Here is a 19475-nt window from a genome sequence, read left to right as displayed (position 1 = left end):
CTTGAAGATGAGCTACACTAGTAGAAAGAACAAGGACATTAAAGAAAATTCCTTCTTTCTATCCTTTCCGGAAAATCTGTAAGTTAAATGTTCTATTCATTATTATGGTGAGCTACATTTTCAAAGTATGATTGCACACAAAAATAATTACTTAAAATGGTTTTTGTGTCTATAGTTAACTAAAAAAACAGAGTGACTAACTGCATACAACTTCCTGAAGAGAGGTTGTGATGAGGAAGGGTTTGGCCTCTTCTCCTAGACAACAGAACCCAAGGAAATGGCCTCAAGTTGTACCAGAGGAGGTTTAGGTTAAACATAAGGAAAAACTTTTTCTCTCAGACAGTGGTCAGGTGCTGGAATGGCTGTCCAGGGAGGTGGTGGAGTTGCCGTCCCTAGCAGTGTTCAAGAGGCGTCTGGTTGAGGAGCTATGAGATATGGTTTAGAGGCTTGTGTTAGCAATGGTAATGGGAGAACAGTTGAACTGGATGAACTTATAGATCCTTTCCAACCTTGCGATTCTATGATTTTATGATTCTATGATACTTTCCATACCAAAGTTTTACTGTTGGTCAGTATAGCTAGAGACCTAAAGATAACTAAAGTTGCACATGCTTTGCACATTCATACTCAATGAGGATAACGATCTATGCAAATCAACATTTTTATTTAGCTATAATGCAACTCTGTGAGATAATCTGAGAGCTCTATTCCTTCCAAAAGGAACAGAATCATCAATAGTCATCAAGAAGAAAGAAAGCTTTATTCTCTGCGAAGGATTGGCTAAGGCCAGAATGAAAAATATGGTAACTGCACCTACTTGAGTAGGTACTGTAGTGCAGAAGCAAGGGATCCATAAAGCAAAAGTGGTTGTGCTGAAAAATTCTTAATCTCACTGAACTTACTGCAAGCAATCTCCAGTTTGGCCCATCAGAAGTACATCTTCTGATTTAGTATCATCTGAAATAAATAAAATAAGTGCTCTGCCATGTGAAGTAAAACACTACAGTTTGGAACAGTCAGAACACATGATAAAATTTTCTCCTCTTCTGACCTAAAATAGTTATAACAATGCACCTTCTGACAATGAAAAGCAGAAAGCCAGGCTTGTTCTTATGAAAATTTTTCCAAGGGACCAGGAAGACACCTGAATTTTTCTGCAAGGAACCAGCTGAAAGAAAAGGAGATGTTATTCTTGTCAGGCATACACTTGAGAATATATATTTTTCTTGAGCTCCTCATCTTTTTAGATACTCTGAAGCTACTCTTGAATTTTCAGTACTAGCAGTACATATTACCTTGGAAGTAGAAAATAAAAATAAAAATTAATAATTGGTTTAAAGCTTAGGAGCTATTCATTTTACACATAACAGTTTTTTTCCTCCTCTTGTTTTTTTTTTTTCTTCAGAAGTATTTCCTCTGTATCATGACAGATGGAGATCCCATGGTATCTATAGTTTGTACATAGATTAAGTTTTTTTGCTCTTCAAATTCTCTCTTGCCAAGAAGAGTTGCAGATAAAATTAAGAGCTTAACTGAACAGAGAAAAATGTGTACCACTGGTGGTTTATAACTTTCTTAGTCCAAAAGTTATATTGCGGAAAACTTCTGAAAAATGACATTCAAATCAGTTCCCATCATTCTGTCTTTCTGTATTCAGTCTTACATGGAGTCTTTTCCCTACTGAATTAAAATTGTCCTCTTGAAAATGTGATGGGGACATACAAATACTGAAATGGAAATTTCAAGAAGTCTAATATAAAAATGGAAGAATAGCAAGCAAAGAATGAAGGAAAAAGCCTCATAAACATTTACTTCTGAAAAAAAGTAGACTTTCTGCCAGATGGATTGGTACAGAAAATTGCTATAATCAAGGCTTCCTTAAAGTGTTTCCAGCTTCTAAATAATATCTCTGTGGATTGTGAATATCTAAGCTTATCAGCTGTTTCTTCCATTAAATAACTCCTATAAACAGGATAACGAAATGAACAAGCAGGGAAAATATTGCTGAATATAAGAGCTTTGGAATTCTGTAAGATGTTAATCATCTATGAAATAATAAAAGAATCCAATTTTGTTTACATTTATAAAAAAAAAAAGAAGGAAGCATAGAAAGTCATCTCTAATTTTACATGTCATACCAAATTGTGGAAATAATAATCAGTTCAATTTCTTTGAAGTTATATTGAGTTTTTCTCCAGTTACAGACAGAAATTACAACCTTTGCATCTAATGGTAAAGCACATTTATATTGGTTTTAAGTCGAAAGAAAGCAGGATGTTTCAAATTGTATTTATTTCTTTAAATGGAGATAAACTTGGTAAATCTCTATAATACAGTTTGTTTTTTTTTCTCCTCACAGTGTTGTAGCAAGCAACTAACTCTTGTTACTACAAAAATCCTTAAAACCCATAATACTGGTAGCATATACTAGATTTTATTTGAATATTGTGATAGGAAATTTAATTTTAAATGCTGCTATTTTGCCCCATCTTAACTGTAATGATTGTGTTATTATTATGCAGTTCCATTAATATCAGAGATCATCTTTTTTAATCTTTTCAACAGGTGCATATGTCCCCTTGGTTACACTGGCACTTTCTGTGAAATTGATATAGATAACTGCATTGGAAACCAGTGCTCTGAGTATGGCTTCTGCCAGGACCACTTGCATAATTACAGCTGTATCTGCATGGTTGGATATGGAGGACCCTTCTGTGAAGTTGAAATTAATGAATGTTCAAGTTCACCTTGCAAAAATGGGGCTATCTGTATGAATCTAATTGGCAACTTTTCCTGCCATTGTGCTGAAGGATTCAAAGGTAAGTTTTACTGGAAAGCCTTGTACTGCAAATGTGATTTTCCAACTCTATTTCAACGATGTTTATAAGACCTTTTTATAAGAAATACGTGCATATATGCATGAGTATACATTTACATGTTTTTTACTTGTAAGAGTTTTAACTGAATTAGCATGGATATTCTCAGATTGAGTCTCTTAAGTACTTCAGTGAATCCTTCCTATACTAAATGTAAATTTCTGATCAGGAAATGCGATGCTGTTGTCAATAAAGTGTTGGTCATGTTCCAGTACACAATTTTAATTGTGTTAGTTTAGTTTCCCTATTAGGCAGCTTAAGGTGTTGTAGATTTAGTCACAAACACAAATTCAGAGTATCCTGATGGGAATTAATGTTTTCATACAGAACAGGAAAATCCAATCATGAGGAAGGATGAGATCAACAGTATCATTACTCTGTTTCAATACACAGCTACATATAAATGAGTTGTTTAAACAATCTCAGAAAAGACAAACAAGTATTTTAGAGCATCTGCCAATCTTACACATCTGTTCTAAGATAAGATATTTCAACACTGGATTAGATGAGTTCCATAATTCTAATAATGGTTTTTTGTTTTTTTAATAATAATTTTCTGTTTTGCATAAATGCTTGACACTCTGATTTCTGAAAAAACTGAATATCTTGGATACAGGTTTCTTACCAATACCAATATAATTACGTATTTACTGTGAGGTATGCTATCACTACCAATGATTAACATAAATAGTATAATAGGCAGACTGTCATCTGTACTAGTTGATAATTAATGGGTTTTTTAATCTTTAATTTACAATTTATTCTTATAAATTAGTGAGGGTACTTGCTCCAGTTCAGAGAGACATTTAAAGCATGTGTAATACTACGAAGCTGCTGAACATCTGTAGAGACCAAACAGTGGATGAGGGCACAGTGAGGTGCTGGGTGGAGCATTTCAGCAGTAAAAACAATATGAAAACAAATCATGCTCCAGGCAGCCATGCACAGCTGTCACACCACAAAATGAAGAGTGTCTCAACCAGCTCATCTGCATGAATCAACAGATTGTGGCCACAGAATTGTGTACTGAGCTGAATATCAACTTCAATGCATTGGAAATGATGCTGGCAACATTGGAATAGTGTAAAGTTTGTGCTCAGATGTGTCTCGTGTAAGCTCAAGCAGGAAAAGAGAGAACACCACACTGAAGTTTGTCAAGCCCTGTTGAGCTGAAGGTGAGAATTTCCTGCATTGCACCATTACTGGTGGCAAGATGTGACGTAATCTCAAACTGTGAGTAATCTCAACTCAACTCAATTCAGTGACTCTGTGAGCATGAGCTAGTACAAAGGACATCCCACTAGAAAGCATTTTTGTCTTATTTTGTAACTCAATTAGGGATTGTATGATAGCATTCCAAGAGAAAGAATTTCAGATTAAAGGAACTTTTCACAGTATGATTCATATTGTTTAGCTCATTATCACATGTACTGAAAATATTGATTTTTTTTCCCTTGAGTATAAAAAAAAACAAACAAAAATTAATTTAAACTTGAAATTTATAGAAGTGTTATTACAACTCAAACATTTCCATTTGTATATGCATATCATATCTTAGGTTTTGTGATCCTAGGATATTTTCCAATTCCATCATAACAACATTATATTATTAATCAGTGAAGAGTATCTCAGTATAACGCTAGAAAGATATATTTTAGTTTTGTTCATGCAATTCAAGCTCTTTACATATCCATTTGCTTCAGTTTTCTTTAAGAGTCCAAATTCAATTTCAGAGGAAATATCAAATGCAGTAGCAGAGAAATGAAAGTGTAAAACCCAAGTTGTTCTTGTTCATGAGTCTATAAGAGTTTGGGAACTACCAATTGATATATTTTAGGATTCATAGATTTGGAAACAAACCACAAGTTCCTTACCACCAACTTTTTTATTATAAAAAAATTAACCCCCATTAGAATCAGTTTTTATTTCAGAGACAAAATTTGACATTGCTCATAACTGTCTCCTCTGTCTAGAAGGCCAATTTAGTCTGATATCAGCATTTGTCAAATGTTTTACATTCTTATAGTGAGGGTCCCTTTAATCACTGCAGAGGGATTTGCCATTATGAATAGCTTGGATGATCTCTTTGATAAAAATAAACTAATAAAAAATTGTCTTGAGTGTCTGCTTATTAAAATTATGTATTTTGTAGCATTATCAAGAGTCTTCCCTCTTGAACTGTGAATTGTACTTGTAATGGAGACTTTAGTATGGAGACATTGCGTAAATGTGTGGAGTATTACACTATTACACTACCTGTAAGAATGACAAACATATGACAAACATAGAAACTTGCGGTATGAACTCTAGAATTTGAGAAGATTTTTGAAAAAATCTATATCCCATCATTATGATCATGTGACAACCCTCTATTCTGCCTCAGAGTTCTTCTAATATCACACAGTTCTCTTCACCTGACAAGTTATTGTCATTGTCTCTCTGTCTCTGTATCTTCATTTTATTCCATCTCTCAAAATCCGTGCTTAGCATCACATGGTTCCATCTTTCACAATTAATGTATTTCTAAGCAAACACTGATGTGATTCATTTCTGGCTTAAATAAGTTCTTCTTGGAAGTATTTGATAAAACGTTGCCTTTATTCAAATACATCCTTCATTAAAAGTCTTGTTTGCACAGGATGACAGCTGCTGAGAACTCTTAAGTAGATAAGCAATATCACCTCATTGTTTTCTCTTGAGGGTTTTTGCCTATATGACATTGATTGCTCTGTAATTAAGATTTGGATTTTTTTTTCTGTGTTTATACTGTGTCATACTGATCCTTTATTGCTTTACACATGTATTAGAAATGAATAACAGTATTAAGGCTTATCACAAATGTAGGCCTTCCAGTAGCTTTTTAAAAAAGTTTTATATTAATATGAAACTTTTATTATATATGCTGCTTTCCGGTTTTCTCTTCTTTTTGTCCAGAAGGGGAAAATAACATATGGGCTTTTAAAATATCATTGTGTTACTTTAAACTTCTGTACTTTGGTGTGGATTTTTTTTCTTCCTTTTTTATGCTGAAAATACACATAACATTTAGAGTCTATCTGAGGAAGCTTTTCACTGTTTGTACTTTTAAGAAGTTATTCATTATTCTTAAATTGTTGGATGTTGTTCAAATCTTTCTGTGGTATATGGGAAGGGTATGTCTTTTATGTTATTATTAAACACAAGTCTTGAAGGGGAAACATGAAGTGGTGTGAAAATCTATCCTTATTATAGAAGTTATTTTAATTACTAATACAAATAATGTGCAGAAAAGCTAATTAACACTGGATATAACAGAGATTGACTATGTTATTATGTCGTTGCAAGAGCAAGGCATCAGCATGTCATGTTTTTCATTTGTGTTAGTATATATGCTACCGTGATAGCTGTTAATCACAGAATCACAGAATCACAGAATTGTAGGGGTTGGAAGGGACCTCCAGAGATCATCGAGTCCAACCCCCCTGCCAAAGCAGGTTCCCTACACCAGGTAGCACAGGTAGGCATCCAGGCAGGTCTTGAACATCTCCAGAGAAGGAGACTCCACCACCTCCCTGGGCAGCCTGTTCCAGTGCTCCGTCACCTCACTGTAAAGAAGTACTTGCGCATGTTTGTGCGGAACTTCCTATGCTGCAGTTTCCAGCCGTTTCCCCTTGTCCTGTCTCCACTCACCACTGAAAAGAGTCCGGCCTCGCCATTCTGCCCCCCACACCTTAGATATTTATAGACCTGGATCAGGTCCCCTCTCAGTCTCCTTTTCTCAAGGCTGAACAGACCCAGTTCACTCAGCCTTTCTTCATAGGGGAGATGCTCCAGGCCCTTCACCATCTTCGTGGCCCTCCGCTGGACTCTTTCCAAGAGATCCCTGTCTTTTTTGTACTGGGGAGCCCAGAACTGGACGCAGTACTCCAGATGAGGTCTTACCAGGGCAGAGTAGAGGGGGAGGATCACCTCCTTTGACCTGCTGGCCACGCTCTTTTTAATGCACCCCAGTAAGCCATTGGCCTTTTTGGCCACAAGGGCACACTGCTGGCTCATGGCCAACCTGTCGTCCACCAGGACACCCAGGTCCCTCTCTGCAGAGCTCCCCTCCAGCAGGTCATCCCCCAACCTGTACTGGTGCATGCAATTATTCCTCCCCAGATGCAAGACTCTACACTTGCTTTTGTTAAACCTCATCCGGTTTTTTTCTGCCCAGCTCTCCAGCCTATCCAGGTCTTGCTGAATGGCAACACAGCCTTCAGGCGTGTCAGCCAATCCTCCCAGCTTCGTATCATCAGCAAACTTGCTGAGGGTGGCCATTATCCCCTCATCAAGGTCATTGATGAAGATGTTGAACAAGACCGGACCCAGCACAGACCCCTGAGGAACACCGCTAGTTACAGGCCTCCAACTGGACTCTGCACCACCAACAACGACCCTCTGTGCTCTGCCAGTCAGCCAGTTCTCAACCCACCTCACTGTCCACTCATCTATCCCACACTTCCTCAGCTTTGTTATAAGGATGTCGTGGGGGACAGTATCAAATGCCTTGCTGAAATCAAGGTAGACTACATCCACTGCTCTCCCCCTATCCACCCAGCCAGAGACAACATCATAGAAGGCTACCAGGTTGGTCAAGCACGACCTCCCCCTTGTGAATCCGTGCTGACTACTCCTGATAACCTCCTCTTCTTCCAGTTGTCTGGAGATGACATCCAGTACAAGCTGTTCCATCACCTTTCCAGGGACAGAGGTGAGGCTGACTGGCCTATAATTGCCTGGGTCTTCCTTCTTGCCTTTTTTGAAGACCGGGGTGACGTTGGCTATCTTCCAGTCTTCAGGCACCTTCCCCGTCTTCCAAGACTCATTGTAAAACTCATTCAAACTCATTGTAATATTATGTTTATTCAAAAGCTTTTTTTAACATAAAAAATGGGCACAGAGAATGTCTTTATAAAGATTTTTATAAAATGAAAGGTTGCATCTCCTTAGTTCCTTCTTTTCAAGTTTAGACTAGTCAGTTCCTTCATACTGCCCATAAAGAGATTTCCTAAATTTCTAATTCTATGCATCCTCAGTTACCTTAAAATTTTATCTGTAGAAAAAGAAAAAATGAATCAGATTCAAGAATTCAGTGGTGGTGTATGAAAAATAGAATGACTATATGAAATAGAATTAAGTTCTCAGATTTGTATCAATTGTCAAAAATGCAGAAGAAATATGAAGTTTTATTCTGTTTAATTGTTATTCTCTTCATGATTCACCTTGACTTTGAAATATTTCCCCAAGAATGCAAATGAAATGTGGTATTTTGATATTTTTTGCATGAATTCAGTTTTTCAGAAAAATGTTAAAAGTAATTATTACAGTTTTATAAAATGGATATCATTCAAATACAGATATTTACATGTAACATGTTTTACTCTAATGTCTGAATATTTAACTTGAGAACAATATGAAGTTAAATTTATTCTTAGATTGAGAAAAATATTAATTTTGCAAATATTCTAAAATATTTAAGAATAGTCCAGTTAGTTCAGATGAAGAGAGAGGTTTGGATCTTCTGTCAGCAGAAATAAAACATCCACAGCTTAAACTACTGAAGGGTGCAGACTTCCAATGCCATAATCAATGAGGTTTCATTCTTTACTTTTTGAATGAAAATAGTTTCCTTATTTTATCTTAGATCTCCAGTTACACTTACCTGAAAATTTCAGCAAGTATTAATTTGCTAAAATAGCACAATTACTTTAAACAAAGTATGTTATGGTATTATTGCTAATGCAGCGCTTCATGTACCTGCCGGATTTCTGTCAGCATCTGTAGGAGGTCCTAAGTTATATCTCTTCACAAGGATTTTCAAAGTTCCCACAGAATGATCTGTTTCCCCAGTGTCATCAGTGCTCCTGCAGAAAATGTGGCATCAGGCTGTATTTACAAGAGTGAGCATCTCTAATAATTTGTTAGGTATTTTAAGAACACTGCAATTTTATATATGGCAAGGAACACTGTGGAGTCAAGGGAAGTAGACTTAGCTCATTATGAGATTTAATATTCTGCCTGTACTTCATAATTTGATGACATAAACACTGTAAATTGTAAATAGGAATTCAGACCTGAAGCTATGATTTGTTAAATAACCAATTGAATATTATGTTCTACTACTAATTATCTTTAGAAATGTTCTATTAATGTTAAACTTAAGCGTAAACCCAGAAAATATTTATATGAACATACTTTGATGATGAAAGTAATTTGTAGCTAATTAGTTCTTCTATCAGATATTCAAAGAAGTTTTTCATCATCAATTTCAAATGTGTAGCTAAATTAGCTGCATACTGAAAAAGATAATGGCTGCACAGTATGTGTCCAGCTTTTCCAGCTGTTTTCCTCTCTAGCATGTTCATAAAACGTAATCTCACATTAGCCTTATAGATTCTTTTCTTTTCTCTGAATCATTTTAAAAAATACTGTTCAGATATTGCCTTCCTACATGGAAGTCTTGAATTCTTAAATTTCCCAAGCAACTTGTCTCGCTCCAATTTATTGGAGGGAGAGGAGGTTCTTTTATTATCTATATACCCGGCGTGAGATTAAGAAGCAACGGTTCAAATGTTGGTCCAACCAGTTTATTACAAATCTTAATCAGGGGAAATGGGGAAGGGGAGAACGGACACTATTATGAATTAGGGTAATGGGGGAAGGGAAGGAGGGCGATAGAAAAGATAGAAAAGAAGAAGCAAGGAGTCTTTATAGGCAGCAAGAGGGAGATAGTCACCACCATAGATCCAGCGAGGTTCGTAGTTCAGTCTTTGATCCTCAGTAGCGGTGGGTCGTCAGGCAGAGTTGTCCTGTTGCCCACGACAACGACAACCATGGTGATGATGGCCCTTTTTCAATGCTTCAAAGTGGTTGAGTCAGCTCTTTTTGGAGTGACAGCTCAAATCCAAAGTGGTCGAGTCAGCTTTCCTTCGAGTGGCAGCTCAAACCCAAGGTGGTTGAGTCAGTTCTCCTTGCGGTGGCAGCTTCTGGCTCTGGGATCTCAGCAGGAACCTCCTTTGTTCTTATCTTTCTGGCCTTGCCAGCAGATAAGAGGAAGCAGGGAGACACCAACTTGCATCTTGCCTTCGCAAGATACAATGGTATCATCCCCCAGCCTTCCATACTTAGCTGGAGCGGTTTGGCCACAGGCCAGATCTTACGCCAGTGAACACTCCTGAGCACTCTCTTCCGCTCTTCTACAGAGCAAGCAGCTCTGGGGGAAGGGGCTTGCAAATGTTCCCAAAGCGATATTGATTGTCACACAGTTAGCACCCATCAGTTGCCTCCTTGACAAGTCACTCAGAGTCTTATCACAAGAAAAACCTCGGGAAGCAAGCTTTGAGCCAAAAAAAAAACTAAGAAGGATTCTCACACAACTGTCAACAAGAAGTTTGAAGACAGGCGTTCTGCCAGATGCAATGGTCAGTTTAGTGCCGCTATTAGGGCACGTAACCACAAGAACTAGCTATTGTCAATAGATCACAGAATGTCCATAGGTTGCTCTGAAGGTAATGATTCTTATTTATTTCCATGGATAATACCACAGATACAACGAGCAAAATAGCACTCTTTGATAGAACCAATTCTCAGCAACAAAATTCTATTTTTCTTTATTGCCACCACCATTAGCTATAGATTTTTGCCACTGAGGAAAAAGAGCCTGTAAGTTGCACTTCTAAAAAACTGCACCAGCAGAGGTTACCCACTGTTTCAGAACTAGTCTGACTCTAAATTTGAGCCTTCAACATAGTCAGCATTGCAATTTGTCAGAGTTGCTGCTTTGACCGGGTTCCAGAAAATCCAGAAGGATCACCCATTTTCTATCCCAAAAGACAGTGCACATCACTTTACCCACTGAGGGCTGTGTCTTGAACCTTTTCTTCAAGAGGAATTCACATGTTGTCACTCCATGAGATACCATTTTGACTCTGGCTCATAGTTATGACGCCACCAGTAATGGTGCGATGCAGGAAATTCTCACCTTCAGCTCAACAGGGCTTGACAAACTTCAATATGGTGTTCTCTCTTTTCTTGCTTGAGCTTACACGAGACACATCTGAGCACAAACTTTACACTATTCCAATGTTGCCAGCATCATTTCCAATGCATTGAAGTTGATATTCAGCTCAGTACACAATTCTGTGGCCACAATCTGTTGATTCATGCAGATGAGCTGGTTGAGACACTCTTCATTTTGTGGTGTGACAGCTGTGCATGGCTGCTTGGAGCATGATTTATTTTCATATTGTTTTTACTGCTGAAATGCTCCACCCAGCACCTCACTGTGCTCTCATCCACTGTTTGGTCTCTGCAAATGTTCAGCAAGCATAGGTGAATGTCAGTGGGTGCAATTTCTTCTGCATGAAGGAATTCAATTACATATCTTTGCTTCATATGCATTTCCACATCAGGTGTCATTTTGTCCTACTGTCTCTCTGCTGCCATCTGTAACACAGCAACAAGATATAACCGAATAAAACCAAAGGTTTAACCACTACTGCCATGCCATCAACATCTGCCTCTGACATCATGGGCCAAAATAATAGGAGGAATTACTTTTGGTGCAGTCCTTTCACAAGATGTACCTTTACATCCACTACATATTCTTTTGATGTGAAGAATGTGTACTAAAACAGGAGGGTTTTTCTAACTCAAGAGAAGAAAAAAAAGTAGTTATTTCCCTAGCCTTTTTTGAGGTGTACAGAATTTTTAAAACTGCACTTTTAACATTTAGTTGGTAAATCACATCTGTTAACAGTGTACCTTTCAGTGGCTAGATAGCAAAAGTAGGAGGAAAACAAAACTGATGTGGAGAGGATGGTAATAGAAATCTATGGAAGCTAATGTCTTGGATGTGGATGTAAAAAGCACTGCTAATTTGAAGCGAACAAACAAAAACAAAAATACGGAAACCAGTGAACTGTTTAATGTGTTAAGGGTATGTTCAGCTGGAATGTTTCAAAAATTTCTAAAGTATTCTGCAAGTATGAATAGCTAGAGGAAAGTTGTACATCAGTCAGTGATTTTTCAAATGTTTTCGTCAGTTATACAAAAAGTATTCTGCATGCTTGATAACTCAGTTAAGGCTGAGTGGCATGTAATTGCTTCTTTGTCAACTGAAGTAATACAGCTGTAATTACAGCTTCCAATCATAAAAATCAACACTACTGTTATCAGAGTAGGGATTTATTTATTTTTTTCCGAATTCCCTTTTAAGTGAGAAACGTAATTCACACACATTGAGCATAGTCACAAATAAATAAAAGCAAAATACCAGATTGTTTTGCACCATAGTGTAGAACATATATAACATGCATAACATTGTACCTTTATTCTGTAGGACTGATCTAGACATTTATATTTGGGATTAATTATCTAAATTCGAACTAAATATTTTAATATATGGAGTGTTGCATTACAGATTAATACATTAAGAAAAAAATTGTATTAATAAAGTCCTAAAATAATGGTAATAAATGTGATATTAGAAATGAAATTCAGTTTCCAATATCACTAATAGGAAAATCCAAGCTATAGATTGAGAGATATTTTTTTCACATAAATTCACAAAAAATAAATTCTCTTTCTCTGCATCCTATCTTATATTGACTGAATCACTCCTTCCTGTTAGACTTCAGTGGGAGAATGGCTTTGACTCTTTTCCTAGATTTTCTGCACACAATTAGATTTTGTCACTGCTCCTCAGCACAGCTAAAACTCCAGTGTTCATCTCAAGCTTCAAATTTCTTCAGCCTTCATTATTTCATCATCCTCTCAGGACTCCCCAGGCATTGTATTTCAGTCAAAACATGGCCACAGAATTAACCTTTTGGTTTGTTCATCAGTTTGTCATTTTGCTTTTAAATTCCTCAAAGGATTAACTTGACAAGTGCACACTATTTTTTGTTATTTTTTGGAAATACTGCACAGTTCACAGCTGCCCACTCTGTCTTTATTCCATTCTCTTATTTCCTACTATCCCATCAGGACTGCCAGCCTAATGGTACCAATTTATGGTACTGTTATAAAACTGTTATGTCTATCTCTACTTAGAGTTCATTTTATCCCCTAAGGACTATTTTCTTGAGGCTGAATACAGAATATTCTATATGGCATCTGATGTCAACATTTAGGGAACTGGATTTCACTGTAAGTGCTCAGCTGAAAGGTATAGAGCTCATTATCAGAAGTTGAGATGCAATTGACTGGTACCCCAAATCAAATTTTCCATCTCTCCTGCTCCCTCTCTCCACTTCTATAAAATTCAATGCAATACAATATATAAAAAAAGAGATGGTTAAAAATTGTCCACATTTGTGAATGGGTTGATACATAAATCTTCAAATTATGGTACTCTACAGTTCACAAAGATACCTTTGATGCTGAAGAATCAAGAAAAAATTCCCTTAGACTTACTTTAAAAACAAATAATTAAACATGTATCCATTAGTATGCTACAGCTTAAGAGAAGTGATAGAATCTGTTTCAGGTGTTTTTTTCTTGCACATATTACAGTTTACCAATGGTTTGTGGCCAGATTATTGACTCCTACAGGAAACTGTTCTACTCTCCACTTGTTTGTGGAGAAGAGAGTCTGTGTGTCTCCAGTGTATCTCTTAAAAGAAAATTACTTTATTCTGTGACAATGGGAAAAGGCTTGAACTAGAATATATAAGAAAAGAAAACATTGGAATTAGATCCAAAAGGTTGAATATAGTACTGTTTCTTTTTCAGAACCCCAGATAAACTCCACAAATATAAAAAGAACTTTAAAAATGTCTTATTTTGACCAGTTCCAAATGTCTGTACTCCTGATGTCACAGAATCACAGAATGGGCAGGGTTGGAAGGGACCTTAAAGATCACGAATCTCCAACTCCCCTGCCACATGCAGGGCCACCAGCCTCCCCATTTAATACTAGATCTGGCTGCCCAGGGCCCCATCCAATCTGGCCTTGAACACCTCCAGTGACAGGGCATCCACAACTTCTCTGGGCGGCTTGTTCCAGCACCTCACCACTCTCTCTGTAAAGAATTTCCCCTTGACATCCAACCTAAATCTCCCCTCTCTCAATTTAAAACCATTTCCCCTTGTCCTGCAGTTATCAACCCTTTCAAAGAGTTGATTCCCCTCCTCTTTGTAGGCTCTCTTTAGGTATTGAAAGGCTGCAATGAGGTCAGCCCACAGCCTTCTTTTCTCCAGGCTGAACAAGCCCAGCTCCTTCAGCCTGTCTTTGAAGGAGAGGTGCTCCAGTCCCTTTATCATCTTTGTGGCCCTCCTCTAGACCCTCTCCAGCAGCTCTGCCATTCTCATACTGGGGGCTCCATACCTGTACACAGTACTCCAGATGGGGCCTCACAAGAGCAGAGTAGAGGGGGACTCCTTGTCCTTGCTGGCCACCCCTCTTCTGATGGAGCCCAGGATACCATTTGCTTTTTGAGCTGCAAGAGCACACAGCTGGCTCATGTTAAGCTTTTCATCCATCAAGACCCCCAGGTTGTTCTCTGCAGGGCTGCTCTCAAGGACCAATCTTTCCAATCTGTATGGATGCCTGGGATTTCTCTGGTGCAAGTGCAAAACCTTGCACTTTGCATCGTTGAACCTTATCAGGTTCACCCAGGCCCACCTTTCTAGCCTGTCAAGGTCCCTCTGAATGGCATCCCTTCCTTCCACTGTGTCAACTGCATCTCTCAGCTTGGTGTCATCAACAAACTTGCTGAGGGTGCATTTGATTCTGTCATCGATGTAATTGATAAAGATGTTAAAGAGCACCAGTCCCAAGACAGACCCCTGGGGGACACTGCTCGTTACCAGCCTTCACCTGGACACAGAACCATTGATGACCACCCTCAGTCTGCGGCCTTTCAACCAATTGCTTATCCATCGGGTCGTCCACCCATCAAATCCACATCCCTCCAATTTGGAGATGAGCATGTGGTGGGGGACCATGTCAAAGGCCTTGCTCAAGTCCAGGTAAATGACATCGGTCGCCTTTCCCTTGTCCACCAATGCTGTCACTCCATCATAGAAGGCCACCAGATTGGTTAAGCGTGACTTCCCGTGGTGAAGCCATGCTGGCTGTCTCGGATCACACGCTCATTCCTCATGTGATCAAGCATGTCATCCAGGATGATCTGTTCCGTGATCTTTCCAGGCACAGAGGTGAGACTCGCTGGCCTGTAGTTCCTGGGGTTCTCCTCACTCCCTTTCATGTAAATGGGAGTGATGTGACCCTTTCTCCAGTCATTCAGGACCTCACTGACAGCCACGACTTTTCAAATATGATGGAGAGCATCACAGCATGCTGGGCAACATTCAGCAGCTGCTGCTATCAAGCAGATTGTCCTCGGTTTACTGAGTTACCTACTTTTCTTTGTCTTTATATATGTGTCCCTTTTTTTTCTTGAGATTTCTCAAAATATTAAGGCCAAAGCAGAGCATTGTTAGATGCAGGAAAAAACTAATAGAAGTCATTCTGACAATCAGTTTAAGTGGGGAAGGGAATCTCAATGCTACTATGGACTTCTTCAGTGCAAGTTCTTTATTTCTAGTTGATATGGAAGATAGCTTGAGTGGCAAAACGCAGGTTTTGGGAGCTGATTCTCTTTGATAGGTATGACTGTATGAGAGGGCATATATTTGTCTTGAGGATAAGAGATCAAATATTTTTCTCAGTGCAAAGAACACAGGGCAATTTCAGAATTCTTTTTGTTTTTTTATACTCTTCCATGAGGTTTACAGAAAGATCCAGTTGATTTATACACTGATGACCTATGATAGGCACTGAGCATATATTCTTACTTGTTTTGTTGTTTGTTTGTTTGTTTTTCCCCACATTCTTGTGGTTGGAAATACCTTTTCCTGTTAACAAATCAAGGCAACACCTGTGTAGATTACCAATCTGCATTTAATTATGCTTCTCGCCACAGCTCTTAATTATTACATTAACTAACATCTGCATTTTGTTTCATTAAATATTCTTCAGTGACTTATTACCCTCTATCTTTGTGTTACATGGAGAAAGGAATATCTAGTATTATAGTACTGATGATTTTCTGCAGAAGTTTGAAGTCTACTGTTACACTTAACTGTAAATTGATGTTGGTCTGCTATTCATATGCAGTGACACTTTACCATTCTTTTTCGAAGGAGACAATGAGTGAAATGAAAGAAAACAGTTGACATAACTGAACAAAGATTGCCTGGATACAGTAATTTTGTATAATGGAAAAATCTCCAGGACTGTGCATACCCTTACCAGGAAAGCTTTCTTTTTTCACAATTGACATGTTTTCAGTGGACTTTCTTGAAAACAGCAGAAAAATTAGTGACGTGAAGTATGCCTATCAGTGTCTGTGTATACTCAAGTAAGTACACTTTGACTTGTGAGGTCAGCGTTCAGACTATGGCAATCAGGTAGTCCTTTTCCATTATAAATATATCCTTATGATTTGAACAGGCCATAGTGTTTATTTGTTTATTCATTTATTTATTTTAATACAAAATTACAGGAAAAACATGTACTGCTCATGTGAACGAGTGTCCAGACAGACCCTGTTGGAATGGAGGAACCTGTGAAGAGGACATAAATGGCTTCAAATGCAATTGCCCTCTAGGTAGGTGCTCATATATATTTTTAGTACAGTTGTTAATTTGACATTGTGTGTAAGTTCCACGTTTATAACTTACATGCTATGAAATCTCATATGGTTAAAGCACCTTGCTTGCATTTTGAAAAGTACAGATCTAGTTATTTAAATTAATGAAAGTTAAAATTGTATCAGTGAGTGCCATGATGCTTAAATATGTAAATACAACAAAACTGGAGATTTCTAATTCTAATTTAGTGTCTATTTATACATTTGACCTTATTGCAACACATTTATTGATGAAATTGTACATTTCAGACAGTAAAATATTTTGAAATTTACAAATATCCAAATTCCTGGTCTTTGGAATCCAATTACATTTGCTGCACTATTCACACCTAAAAGAATTGCACACTGATATAAGTTATGCATGAGATCAGTCAGGTTGCCTGAGTATGTGCATTTTGTGCCATCTGAGGTGCCCTTAAGTATCCACAATATTGCATGAGAGTGGCAGATGTGGTGCTGGATACAAAGGACGTGCCAGACAAATCAGGCAGCAACTGTATTGAGCATACAGTGTAAATATATAAATAAATAAATAAAAGATAAAATATATAAACATAATGCAACAAAATAAAAGGAGAAATAAATGTGATGCTGAATATTTTGTTAATGATATATGATGATAATGTTGTGATAATGATATATATCATGATGAAAATATTTTAACCGTTGTTTCTTAATCTCACACCGGGTATACAGATATTAAAGAACCTCATCTCTCTCCTATAAATTGGAGCGAGACATATATACACTGAATAATTTGTGATTTTGCAAGTTATGGTATGCATGTTAAGAAAACATGGAAAACAATGTGGTAGAAATTCCTGAGATTAGAAACCCTGAAGCTAAGATCAGTAGGCTTCCTCAAATTTTCATGAGCATAAAGGCCAAAGGAGGCTGAAATAAAGACTGATAAGTTCACCTATAAATACAGATAATAAATTACTGATAAATTTTATAGAAAGGTTTTTGATTTTTACATGTATATTCAGGCATTATTACTGTGGAAAACAAGTTTAGAAAATCTGTTTATACATATGTGTATTCTCAGAGGGCTTACAGAAGTACTGAGGTGTTTAGAAAAGAAACTGATAGAAATCTGTAAAACCTGAAAATGTCAGAAGGATGAAACATGTCCTCAGCCATCCCTCTTAAGCTAAATAATTGTTTTAAAAGCACTTTAGACTTGGTATCAAAAGATCTTTAAATGTTTCACGAGTAGTATTCAGTTGAATTTGGAACTGTAGGCAATATTGAATTGACAATATTCAAATGCAAGGCACTGTTTTTGTGTTTGTTCTTGTGCTTCATATACATGTGTATTCAACTGTTACTGAATTAGGACTGTAGCTAATACTTATCATAAACAATATTTCCTGTGTTCTTTTGATATGAGGATTTTCATATTCAATGTACTGCTCTGCTATCTTCTGTTTAGTTCCCATTTGCTAACACTCTTACATGGGGGTGGAACTTTAGACAGAAGTATCCATCTTGTACTTCTTTGCACAGATCTGAAAGGAAAATGCTTTTCACACAGTAGAACGTGTCATTGATAGGAGAGCAAGTTATTGTTGACATTGTCTCAGTAACTCATTTGCATGTCCTTCTTTAGAGGTATGATATACTGTAAACTGGGCTCATCCAATGAAGTTTTATTACTATTTTTGGTGTGTATATATGTGATTTGGATAATACATTGATTTGTTAGGAACAGCGAGGTTTATGTAGTAGACAAAAGAAAAAAATTAGAGTTTCATTCTACTGACTCCAAAAATACTATAAATAGCATTTGTCATTATCAAAGGATTGAGTAACTGTCAGTGAAACAGAGGTGATAAGTTATTCTTGAAGATAGTCAGGATTTTCTGTACTTGCATTTGCAGTGACATTAATAATGTTATGAGAAGCTGAGTTAGAGATGACAAAAACTGTGTAGTGGTGTACATGCCTAACAGTGAACTGAAAAGATGAGAGTTTTAAGCTAAATATTATATGAATTCATTTTTTGCCTGAGGGTAAATTAATTAATATCCACAGTTCATATTCTGGTGATGAAGCTGTAGATAAGCAAATGTATCTCTCAAAGATATTGCAATGATTAAATAGAAAATAAAAATCACTGTATTACTGGATATTTTTGCTGCTGTCTTGGTCCCAATAAAAGCATCAATTTGTAAGATAGGGCAGCTTACTCTAATTAATCCTTAAGTGAAAAATAACAATTTATTCTTCAGTACTTTCATGTGAAAAGTGCCATATTGTTTTCTGAGACAACAGATCCACTCAGTATATGGTCTTTAATAGCAGACTTTTAGAAAGCAGCTAAACAAATAATTTTAAAAAGTCTCCAGATTAATATTATATGAATTATAAAGATGTAAGGGACAACAGAGAGTTTGAATATGCCCTAGTTATCAGATTCTGATAAATGAACACATTTGGATCCACAACTGTCTTTCTGACAGCAATTAACCTCTTTTTTACTGCCCGTTTATGTTTGGAATACTTTGGTATCCATTAGACAGCTTTTATCTGTTCACTTTTCTGCTTTGGTCCCTGTTGTCTGAAACAGTCTCATACTGTATCTTACTTTTAGGTTCCTGATGTCTTTCCACAAGAGACCTCTCAACATTATCAAATATGCTAAAAATAAGGAACAGAGCTTTACACTGAGCGTGGTGGAGGTTCTATTTCTGTTTGTACTAAAATTATTTTAGCCTGAGTCATAACTCCATTTTCCTAAATAAAGATTAGAATAACGGTGTTGGACAGTAAATATGTCAGTAGCATGTCACGTAAAAAGCAATATCATTTCTTTGACTAAAATCTTCAAAGGTGAGTTATCATTAGGAGTTACATACTTGTAATGAATTTAAAATAATGAGCTTAAAAATATTTTTTTTCCTTCAAATTATGCCAT

The 19475-nt window shown here is 37.0% G+C and overlaps 1 protein-coding gene across 1 annotated transcript in view; it reads left to right on the top strand.

Annotated features, from left to right (window-relative positions):
* The first annotated feature begins 2689 nt into the window (after positions 1 to 2689).
* The window catches only part of EYS (eyes shut homolog), a 643894-nt gene continuing 627108 nt past the window's right edge, over positions 2690 to 19475 (top strand). Inside the window, exons 1-2 of the mRNA XM_042889745.1 lie at positions 2690 to 2819; positions 16409 to 16513. Of these exons, the coding sequence (XP_042745679.1) occupies positions 2690 to 2819; positions 16409 to 16513 (235 nt within the window). The remainder of the gene's footprint in view (positions 2820 to 16408; positions 16514 to 19475) is intronic.

This window comes from Lagopus leucura, unplaced genomic scaffold (genome assembly GCF_019238085.1).
Source record: "Lagopus leucura isolate 7727_CA_CO unplaced genomic scaffold, USGS_WTPT01 Super-Scaffold_73, whole genome shotgun sequence".
NCBI lineage: Eukaryota > Metazoa > Chordata > Aves > Galliformes > Phasianidae > Lagopus > Lagopus leucura.
Note: the sequence above shows the minus strand (reverse complement) of the source record. Positions and strands in the feature narration are given on the sequence as shown.